The 11,681-nt window shown below is 33.6% G+C and overlaps 1 protein-coding gene and 1 pseudogene across 2 annotated transcripts; one reads left to right on the forward strand and one right to left on the reverse strand.

Moving 5' to 3' along the window:
- The first annotated feature begins 357 nt into the window (after positions 1-357).
- Positions 358-7,846, forward strand: LOC110416771 (protein LIKE COV 2). Of its 2 annotated transcripts, none has more exons than XM_021428844.2 (8): positions 358-652; positions 1,437-1,489; positions 1,605-1,714; positions 3,097-3,264; positions 4,540-4,637; positions 6,113-6,239; positions 7,153-7,268; positions 7,477-7,846. In XM_021428844.2, exons 1-7 carry the CDS (start codon positions 539-541, stop codon positions 7,251-7,253), a joined length of 771 nt encoding a protein of 256 aa, XP_021284519.1. In that variant the 5' UTR covers positions 358-538; the 3' UTR covers positions 7,254-7,268; positions 7,477-7,846. The 2 variants fall into 2 exon arrangements, with proteins under 2 accessions (XP_021284519.1, XP_021284520.1); XM_021428845.2 differs by having other exon boundaries at positions 535-652; positions 1,421-1,489.
- A 706-nt stretch (positions 7,847-8,552) lies between these two features.
- On the reverse strand, positions 8,553-10,358 carry LOC110416861 (alkane hydroxylase MAH1 pseudogene; annotated as a pseudogene).
- Positions 10,359-11,681: the final 1,323 nt, after the last annotated feature.

Raw genomic sequence — 11,681 nt, forward strand, 5'->3', positions numbered from 1 at the left:
TTTTCAATTTTCAAATTAATGTCAACTTTCAAGTTAATGTTACGTGGATATAAAATGAAAAGTTACATTTTGACTAATGAAGTTAATAAACTGTTAATTATAAAAATTTATTTGATTCAAAATAAAAATTTATGAATTTAATTGAAAATAATTAAAAAATAAAAAATTATTTAAAATTTTAAAATAATTAAAATTTTTTTAAAGTATTGTATAAAAAAATTTGATAATAAAGTGTAAGGGGGAAGGAGTGACCTTTCCATGAGGGATTTTCATTTGGCCGGGTTTAATTGTTGAAAGGAGAAAAAAAGAATACATGGTATTCTTTGTCAAAGCTAAAATCACAAGGGGTCAAAATACTACTGAAAACCGATTCCTGATTGACCAGACCAATCAGGAACCGAGGGGCAGTTATTCGTATAACCAAACAATGGCACAACCACCATTGCAGAAACAAGTCAAGAGACAATGCCGACTTTGACAAAACTCACAACTGAGATAAAACCAAGAAAGTGGAAAAAAAAAGAAAAGAAAGTGAACAATGGGAGAAGAAAAAGAAGGCACATCGAGTTCACTGAGTGAAGGACTCGCTCCTCATGACCCGGACGATGTCCCTAAATCTCCTCCTAGCTCTCCCAATTCCTCCACTCGCAAGGTATCTCTCTTAATAAAAATTTTCCTTTTCTTTTATTTTCCCAAAATAAAAAAAGTTGATTATGTCTAATCGTCCCGACATCAATTGTATATAACAAATTTACTCCATTTTATGAATTGATGAAATGGACTTTAATTCAGTGTTTAATTCTCTACTTTAGTTTAATTTTTTTTTTACTAGAGATTAAGCAGAACTGAGAAATTATTAATGGAAAGCAAGCTTGGTGTGCTTATATATATGCTGCCAGGAGGAAAAGGAAGGTTCCTGCTTTATTTGATAAATATTAAAATTTTTAGTTTTCTAAAGAAAAGAAAAAGAGAAGTATAAACCCATTTATGCTAAAGTGGTAATTTTCAATGACGAATCACGTCTTGATTTGTTGGGCGATAGCTGATGTGATAGGACATGATTGCAATGAGAATAAGGATTTTCAAGACCATATATTTGGTATAATGAATATTTTCTAGTTATTATACAATAACAACACTCATCCTTGCAAGTTGTAAAATTAATTAAATTCAAATTCACTCTCTCAAATTCTTGTTTCCAAATGAAGCATTGAAGGAAAAGAGTCTCTCACAAACTTGTGCACCTGTGCTCTCATGTAGGCTGATGTGGGTATGAACGTACTCACATCCATATGTAGGTGCATCTCCACATGGGTGTACACTCATTACACTAGACATGTGATTTGATTGGGTATTTAATATAGAATTTAACTGAATTATTGTTTTAGAAATCAACTGTTTGCATGTCTTATGTTGTTAGCTCTTGCATTTGGCAGCCTTGCTATGCTGTTCTACAAAGTTGGGTCTCAAAGAAGTTCATGACCGGATGGTAGCAAGCATTATGAACTATTTTTCTTTTCTTTTTTTAATTATTGTTGTTGGTTTGCTTATTTAATTTTGACTGTTTTCTCCACTCAGTATAATTGTTTGTGGTGACATTACAGTGTGGTACTCTTTCCAGTTGCTGTTACATTTCTTGTGACATGGTGGTTTATTCAGTTTGTTGATGGTTTCTTTAGTCCAATCTATGCCAGGCTTGGTGTTGACGTATTTGGTAAGGTTTCCAAGTAACTGAATGTTTTTCCCATGCTGATATTTAGAAATATATAAATTATGTTCTAGGTTACCAGTGTCAACTTATGGCTGGTCTACTTACGATGTTTCGGTAACAGGGATAGTGAAATTCTGCAAAGTTTTTGGTGTCTGGACATGTATCCTCCACTTTCATTATTAGAGGCAACAGTTGAAATATATTATTGTTACTTCTATTCATAAAAATTCCTTAACAATGAGTTAGTTGCTAATTATCTTTGACACATAGAAAAGGGTAAGGGCAGATGAATGATCAAGGGAGATATAAATCTGAGCTTTACAGTTGTTCTTTGTAATTTCAGCCGATTTATTATTGACTGCTTGATGAAGAGCAGCTAGTAGGCTAGGGTCATAGTTTTATAATCTGATATTTTTGAGGAAAACAGGAAAAATTGAATAAGAACAGAGAAGTGGAAAGGTATGGTCCTTAAGCTTCAGACCTGGGATTCCAGGATATCATCACACAACTAAGAAGAGAGAAAACCTAAGGTTCACACCTATGGTTCCTTGGGAGTTAGGAAGTACAGCTAAGGTTGATTGCCTCACACAACCACTATGGCAATAATTCTGAAAAATTTCTCATAATATTCTATATCTGCATAAAGAGTACATTGATATCTATTTAGGCTCCTACCAACCCTAATTCTAAATGAACCACAACTCCTATTCCAATGACACCAATTAACAAACTGATAAACTTGATTTAAATCCAAAACCTAATAACATAAGGGAATCACATACAAAGATCCTAAACCCTAATATACACATGGAACACCAAATATAACCCTAAATCTATAGGATATTATAATTAAGCCCCCGAAATACTATAAAGTAACAAAATAAAGTCTTAATAGGAAGTTAATTCCAGAATTATCTTCTTTGCATTCTGCATCACTCTGTGTGATTTCATTGGCACGCAGCAGCTTTCCATTCTGGCCACGGCTGCAATGGTGGTGGCAGTTCCTTTTGGGCTTCTGGAGTATACTAGAGGCTATAATAATTGGTGTCTGATACTTTGGGCTTCCTTATTGACTCAACTTATTCCAGATTGAAGCATTTGTTGTTACAGGATTTGACTTATTGGTGTTTTGATGAGGTACATAGTAACCTTAGTGCAGTTTTAGAAGATAGTTGTGATTGAAATTCCTTCATGGAGTCAGGTTTTTTAGTGGAAAAGGATGCTTCAAAATCTTGTTATCTTGTTTTCATTTGTTTCCTGTTCTGCTGCACTGTTTTAAAAACTTGCCTGATCTTGCTGTTTATGATTAACCTTGAGCTTGAGTGCCTTGTATTTATTCTCATAGCTGCATTTCTTACTGAAATTTTGTATGTCTTGTTGTACAGGCCTTGGGTTCCTTACATCTCTATTGTTTATATATTTTGTGGGCATATTTGCTTCATCATGGCTGGGTGCCACTGTTTTCTGGCTTGGGGAATGGTTAATCAGACGAATGCCCTTTGTAAAGCACATATACTCTGCCTCCAAACAAATTAGCACAGCTATTTCTCCTGGTAATACTAGTTTTTATCTGTTTCTAAACAGTTTCTTCTTATTTACTGTGCCCTTTTTCCATTGTTATAGAATGTGGTGTTATCATGTGCGGTTTCCGATTTATGATCAGGTTGAAAATTAATGATATTTAGTTTATTATATATAGTAAATTTGCAACCTAAAAGGTCAGGGATATGTAAGTTTATAATTTAACTTCTGTTTTATCTTACATTTATATATATATATATATATACACACATATATATATATATATATTTTGAATTAGATTAACCAAGAAGTTTTCATAGGATCTGAAAAAGTAAATTCTGGCACGGATGCTTTAACTTGTTATCATGAATCAGAATGCAATATAAAAAAATGCTTGCTGGAGCTTAGCTGGCAGGTTCTAGTTTCTTTCAAGATCCGGTAAGAAGAATATGCTCTTTTTCTTTTGGGTGGGGTGGAGGTGGAGGGTGAAGAGTATTTTGTGAGAAAGAACTGGCAATGCTTAGGGATCTCAAAAGGCTTATATGAGAGGAAGTGGAGCTTGTTTAATTAGTGATACCATGCAGGTAGAAGTCTTTGATGGCTTGCCTTGTATATCCTTCTTTGATTATTCACCTAAGCCGGTTTTCCATGTTTACTCTTGATATTAATAATTTAGCAATTAATGAGTTGATGCTTGGTGTAAAACAGTTTCCAAGTTATGATCAGGTTAAAAGTAATGATATTTTAGTTTTTTTTTTTATAGTAAATTTGCAACCTAAAAAGGTTAGGGATAATTAAGAATATAATTGGACTTCTGTTTTATCTTACATTTATTTATTTTTTTGAAGTAGATTAATCAAAACGTTTTAATAGGATCTGAAAAAGTAAATTCTGGCACAAAGGAAAATTGATTGCTTTAACTAATTATCATTAACCAGAATGCAATATCTAAAAAATCGTTGCTGGATTTTAGCTGGCAGGTTCTAGTTTCTTACCAGAGCCGGTAAGAAGAATATGCTCTTTTGGTTTGGGTGGGGCAGAGGTAGAGGGTGAAGAGTATTTATGAGAAAGAATTGGCAATGCTTATGGATCTCAAAATGCTTTTATGAGAGGAAATGGAGCTTGTTTAAGAGAGTGATACCATGCAAGTAGAAATCTCTGATGGCTTGCCTTGTATAATCCTTCTTTGATGATTCACCTAAGCTGGTTTTCCATGTGTACTCCTGACTAATAAATTTAGGAATTAGTGAGTTGATGCTTAATGTAATCAAACTCGATAATTTATCTTTTCTTTTTCCTCCTCACAGACCAAAATACTAGTGCTTTTAAAGAGGTAGCAATTATTCGTCATCCTCGTCTTGGTGAATATGCATTTGGTTTTATCACATCTTCTGTTATCCTTCAGGTAAGTAATACTTATCCAATTCAAATATTCAGGTCTCATAGTTTTTCAATTTGGTTGAGCTTATTGAGAACCATCTTGTGCACATTGAACGTTATTTGTTAATTGGGTACAACATGTAGGCCAGGATACCTAGTCCCAAATTATACACACACACACACACACACACACACACATCAAGCATGAGAGATAGGAGGAGCATCGGGTGGTTCGGTTGGCCTCAGTTTTGGAGGAAGCCACAACTGATCAAGCTGACCGGGGTGGCGGAACTGACCGCCACTGACCAAAGCAAAGGAGAAGCCAATCAAACTGTGACCGACCATGGTTGGCTGGTTCTAACGGCTGCAAAATTCCCCACAAGAAAACAAAAACATAACCATCTTTGTATGTACGTTCGTTTTTTTTAAATAAGCATTGGAGTCCTTTTTAAACTTAAAACCTCATCCAAAAGCTTGTATCTTCTGACCTTGCTCCTAAACACATGCCTTGTAAAGAGCCCACTGTTTGATATCTCTTCTGACTTTGTTCTCCTAAGCTTTTCTTCTAAACAAGTGTTTGTTATGATCCTTTTCCTTGTCGTTGTTTGCGATTTCTCTCGTGACTTTGGGTTCTTGATGCGGTTCTTGATCAGTTGCAGCTTTAAATTGTTTCTTTGGCTGCCTTTCAATCCAGCTGATCCCTGGTTATAATGGTTACACCTTAGCCTTTCACTTTATAGGGGTCGGTTTTTCGGTTGGTGTTGGGGTGAAGGATTCTCCATTGACGGCAGAACCAATCAACGACTCAAACTGCCATGATCGACCGACTCCTTAACTGGAGCCAATTGTCCGAACTATTTTTGGCCTAAACCGCTGAAAGCCATGGGTTGGGTGACTTCAACCACCAGGATGCTCAGCCCTAATGAGAGATGCCTATTCCAAGTAAATGGAATTGCTTTGAATAAATTGTCCATCAAGTGAATTGCTGCTGTTAATTTCTGTTTTATCTTTTTAAACAGAAAGTAAAATCCTCTGTTGAAGTAGGAATATTGGTTTCCTCCCTAATTTGGTAAATAGATCAGAATGACATTTTTCAGCAGTGGGAAACTTATTTTCCGCCCAATCTTCTATATAGATTAAATTGTGGCTTCATACAGAATTTAATTATTGCTAGCTTTCACATTCTTCCATATTTTAAGTTTACACAGAATGTGACACTGGTTGCTAAAAGCCTAGGTAATATATAAATAGAATGGTTCCCTTTGTAAATCAGTTTCTCTGGATTGATTGAGGAGGATCACAAATTTCCTCTTGAAATTAAGCTTTAAGCGTAAAGCATAAGTCTGCAATATCCACATAAGTGGAAGTTTTAAATTCTGGAAAAGCCTGATGCAATATCTTGGAAGATAATGTTTTCATTGGCAAAGATGGTCAGGTGATTTATAGTTGCATCTTGTTGAGCTTCTCTGATTCAATAATTGGTTATCTGTTTGATTCCAGAGGGATAATGGGGATGAAGAGTTGTGCAGTGTTTATGTACCAACAAATCATCTATACATTGGGGACATATTTCTTGTTAATTCTGAGGAGATCTTAAGGCCAAACTTATCTATTCGAGAAGGCATAGGTCTGTTGTCTATTCTTTGAAATAATTGTGTGATGCATTTTGTTGTCTCTTGTATCATTGTTTGCAGAAAAAAAATTTCTTTCTTGTTTCTGTTATTGCCTTCTCCGTTACAATGCATTGAATCTTTTTTGGCGTTGCCCAACTCTTTTTCTATGTATTAATATTGAAGAAGAAAAAGCTGCAGAGGCTTTTAATGCTAGCTTTTTGTCTTTGCTGGGAAAGTTGTGAGTGGTATGATTGTAGTTAAAGAACATGATGATATTTCTCTAGGTGCTTTAGAAGTCAAGTTGGCAACAAAACAAATGTTAAATTTTGATGGTAACTGCCATCGTTTGTTGACAGCTACACTGGTGTACTAGACAGGGCAAACAAAATTGTAAATTCTTAAAACAGTAAAGAGTTACAATTTGTAGGTGGCTTTAAATTCAACCATTTGTTTTGTATTTGTGCTGCTAGTACGATATATATGTGCTCAAAATTTGTTAGACTGTAGAACTCATTGCCAAAATCTTTCATTTCAGTTCGATTAGAAGTGTACTTCTTGAACCTTTTACACTTTTGCTATATTGAGAAAATACATGAAGCCCTCACTGTATGATGGTGTTTAACATTCTAGTAATATAACTATTTAATGACTATCTATTTAGTTGACTAATACTCATTATGAAATACTATGTGAATTTTTGAAATTTCCAAGATATTTGGAAATGTGATAGAATGAGGAGAAAAAAAATATAAAGGTGTCAACAAATTGCACTGAACATTCTTCCCCACTAAAGGATATATTAGTCTCAATCAGAAAACCTGTTGAGTTGTGCCTTACTAGATCCTTCAAGTCTCATTTTTTATTGCTGGTGGGTTATACACATCTTTGCATGGTTATGTGATTATCCTATTTTCTTTCTTTCTGCAGAGATTATTGTTTCAGTTGGCATGACAATGCCACAAGTAATATCCCCTGTACAAAGGATTCCTCATCAGGGAAATAGGATTCCTCTGAACAGAATAATGTGAAGATGCTTAAAACAGGTGATTCTGCTATTCTCTTTTACCTGTGAGATTTAGCCCAGGACTTGTAGGAAGGTATTGTTGTGTGTGTGTGTGTGTGTGTTTACTTTTTTTGGTTCTGTCCGGGTCATTTGCCAATAGAAACATTTGGCATTTGATGATTTGGATGGTCAAAGTGTCATAAAAAATAACACCTGGGTAGTAATATGGACATTTATGTTTGTAACAGGGTTATAGAAGTAGAGAATTTCTTGCTCAGATAACAGTCTAAAATGCCCAGAAAGGCTGATCTATGATAATGGGAAGATCCTTAGCTGAAGTGTCAACATTAAGGTTGGATCATGATTCGTTCACGCATACTGTTGTATCTATATAACTTGCCATGTATAGAAACAAAACGCCAGATACTCTTTCCCCTGATTTGGTCCTTTATATTGTCACGCAAGATTTTTTTGTGGAATGGGGAATTAAGAGGCAAATGCTAGCATAGTCTACAATCTGGTAGTGGACTTCAATTTTGTTTTTGGAGAACTCAAATATCATGTTTTAATTGCTTGCTAAATTAACAAAAATCTAATATTATTATTATTATTACACAAGTTTGAAAGTTATTATGTTTTTTTATAAATTTTTTAATTTTAATATCTGAAATCGTATATAAACTTAAAGCATATTTATTTCATTTTGATGTATTAAGTGATTGAAGATAGTATGAATATCTTTTATAGTAATTTTAACTAAAATTAAAATTTATATATTTTATTTTATCAAACATCTTACCAAGTAGTTTTAATTTAGTTTTAAAAACTATTAGTTTTTATAAAAACTTCATAATAGCTTTTATACTAAATCAAACAAGGTTTTAATATTTTACTACAAAGAAGCCTAATTATGTTAAACAGAGCATGTGGACTTTGACCACAGAGTTGGAGGTTAAGCCTCGAATGATGCCATTCCGGAGAATGGCCCTATTCTTGCTACACTTGAAGTGGTAGGTGAATTGGATAACACCGATCCAGTTAAGCAATTAAGTAAATTGAAAATTAATCATCTATCAGAATTATATTAACTTGCTCCTTGCAGATCAAATACATACGTATTAACTTTTGGATCAAAATCAAACTTGGATTTTATGTTGATTTTCTTTATTTTTAATTCTAATTTTGTTAGTTAGTATATTTGTTTCTTTGAGTAATGGGCCCATGTGGATATATTAGCACTAATTGTTTAAGCATCCTCTTTGAAAAAATAATATGAAATTAAGAATATTCCTATGCAAAAACAATTCTGATTTTATTTTAATCTTCATGTAATTTGAAATTATCAAGTCACAAATTTGGAGTTCATTCAAGCTTGCTCTGCCTCACACCGAAAAGGTTGAGGCATTAATACAAATTAAAATTAGACTTAAGTATTTTATTCTATGTTTCAAATTAAAGGTGCAGCTCTTATTTATTTATTTATTAATTATTTATTTGACCCTTTTTGATATTAGAAAACCAAAACATGGATATTGGGGTGGCTGCTAAGTTGGCTCCTTATCCGTACATAGTGCCGTATATGAGAGGACCAATGTCAAGGCCATCTCTTCTTCACTGTAACCATTAAACCATGCTTCATATGCAGAATGACGCTGGATTTAGGGGTCACGAGGTGGTTTTCTACTACCTGGACATGGTAGTTGTGGATAATAGTTGATGCAATTGCCTTCATTATAGTAAAACCAATATCCTTCCCAGGACAAATCCTAGGCCCTGCGTTGAATGCGAAGAACTTGTGTGCTGGTTCGTGTTTAATCCCTCCGTCGTGGGTGATCCATCTCTCTGGCTTGAATTCACGACAATCCTCTCCCCACACAGATGTCATCCTCCCCATTGCATATGTGCAGATCAGGATTTTTTGACCCTGATTGATCCTACAACCACTAGGAAGGGTGTCATTTTGAAGAGCAGCCCTTGTCTGGAAAGGAACTGGCGGGAATAGTCTCAAGGTTTCGCACAGAGCTGCGTGGAGATAAACCAGTTTATCTATCTCTTTACCACCATAGGCTAGCCATTTCTTTTCTCCATTTTCGGGAAAATATTGTTGTATTTCTTCTCGAATTCTGTTCTCAACAGCCGGATGCCTTGAAAGAAGCCAGAAGAACCAACTGAGGGTTGCGCTTGTAGTATCTTCGGTAGCGAACATCAAACCAAGCAAGTTGTCTCTAATTAAGCTATTAGTAATAGATACAGGTCCAAGGATTCTGTGTCCGATCAAGTGAAGTTCCAATGCATTGAAATCTATATCCTCCTCCGCCATTCTGTCGCTCATCTCTTTTCGCTTTAGCGATATTTGCTCTGCCAAAACGTTATCAATTGCTATCCAAGCATCACGTAGTTTCCCTTCTTTTCCGATCCCTAGCCATTTTTGTAGTTTCCAAATACTCTCTGGAAGGATATGGCGAGCAAATATGGCTTCGCAAGCATTCGATATGGCATTTGAAAAAGGATTTTCATGGGAACTAACAGGGGAGCTGGAACAAGCATCATAACCAGTAGCAAGTCTGAAAGAAATATAAAATACATGCTCTTTAAGTAGACTTGCAAAGTCCACAGGTATATCTTGTTTAGAGACATGCTCCAGGCTTGGGATCAGCTTAGTCTTCATGCAATCCTCAAAACTCTTTAGCAGGAGTTCATGGAACCTTTGATGGCTTAAATAGCCTCGAGTAAATACCCTGTTATTCTTCCATTCCTCAAAATCCGAATTGAAAAGTGTACTTCCAAAAATATCAAATCGCTTCTTCCACTCTGTCCCTTTCGGATACATGGAGAAGTTGCTGCTGAATATGTGATGCACGTTCGCAGGATCGCTAGTGATAAGAAGATCCATATTGACAAACCAAGGACCTTTCAATGTAAATGTGCCGCCGCTGCTTTCAAGGATTTCAGTGCATCTGTCAGCGAACCGGTGCAAGTTGGTTAATAGCGTCGGCAACATTCCAATTATGGGCCAATTCCATGGAAGGTCGTTTTTTCTGGAATAGCATCGAAGAACAGTAAAGAACAAGATAATAACTGGTAATATCAGGAATTCTGAATAAGCAAATGTTGCCATCTTGATTGTATATGTTTGTTTACTCATCGTATACACAATTCAGCTGCATATATATAGAGAGAGAGATCGGTACACTTGACACCGCATTATTTTTTGCATGAAGTTATAGGATTAGAATTAAAACCAATAATATTTATAAATTATAATATTATACTTATTGAGGTACGTTTAGAGTTCAGTCATTTATGTCATTGTACATATATTACGCTTCATCGTAATCAACGGTTTGAGAAAAAGTTATATCATTTATTAAATTAAGTCCTTAATTAATTAATTTTTATTAATTGTCTTATCGAAGTCCTTATTGAAGTAAATTTTACTTCACAAATAATTTTTTTATTAAATTAAAAAATAGTTAATTTTTATCTATCTATTTCCTTTATTAACACTTAAACCTTTTTATTAAAGTAAATTGTTCTTAACAAATTTTAAATTTAACTATATCAAAAACTAGACTATTTATTCTATTGAGTCCTTGAAAAGTTTAAACAATTATCAGATTTACATGACTAGTAATTTTGATAAACTTTCCTAAGTCCAACTATGGATACATGGTGACTGCAAAATATAGAGCTATTTGTTTTTTTTTATTAATATATTATCTTTTCGCCTGCACGGAAACTTAGTCCAGAAAGCTCAAGTGCCAATTACTAGTGTGTGTATATATGTGTGTGTATATATATATATATATATATATTTCTTTTTATTAAATTTGTATTATATCTTGATGATTTATGTAGGGATGAAATTATTTATGTCAGGGATGAAATTAGAAATAACAAACAAAGTAGTAATTTTTATAGAGTTGTAGGTCAATAATTCGATTTGGAGTAAAAAATTCGATTACTTTTGGAATAAAATTTAATTATAATGTTTTATTAACAATTTAAGATACATTTTCAAATTTTTCAATTTAAATAAACATATAAGCAGAAAAAAAAATATTTTCACATTAGGTAAGTTGTGTGTGACATGCTTTTATGCTTTCGAACTTACCTTTATTTATGAGAGAATAAAAGTATACCCATTAAATTAACAATACATAACAATAACTAAACTACAAAATCTTTTATAAATTCAAATATTACTAATATAAAAGAAATGCAAAAATTAAAATTGACTTGGGATTTGAGAATTAAAGAAACTTTATCTATGAATTATGATAGATTAATAATAAAAGTTAGGAATTTCAAAATTTATATGAGCTAAATGGTTTAATATAATTATTTGTTCAAAAAGAAAATATTTTTTTTGACTGATTCACCAAAAAGAAAATATGAGAAAACCATTTAAGAATACATAACAATAACTGATCTAAACTATCATTTATAAATT

This window comes from Theobroma umbraticum, unplaced genomic scaffold, assembly GCF_002168275.2.
Source record: "Theobroma umbraticum cultivar Fairchild unplaced genomic scaffold, ASM216827v3 scaffold_51.0, whole genome shotgun sequence".
Lineage (NCBI taxonomy): Eukaryota > Viridiplantae > Streptophyta > Magnoliopsida > Malvales > Malvaceae > Theobroma > Theobroma umbraticum.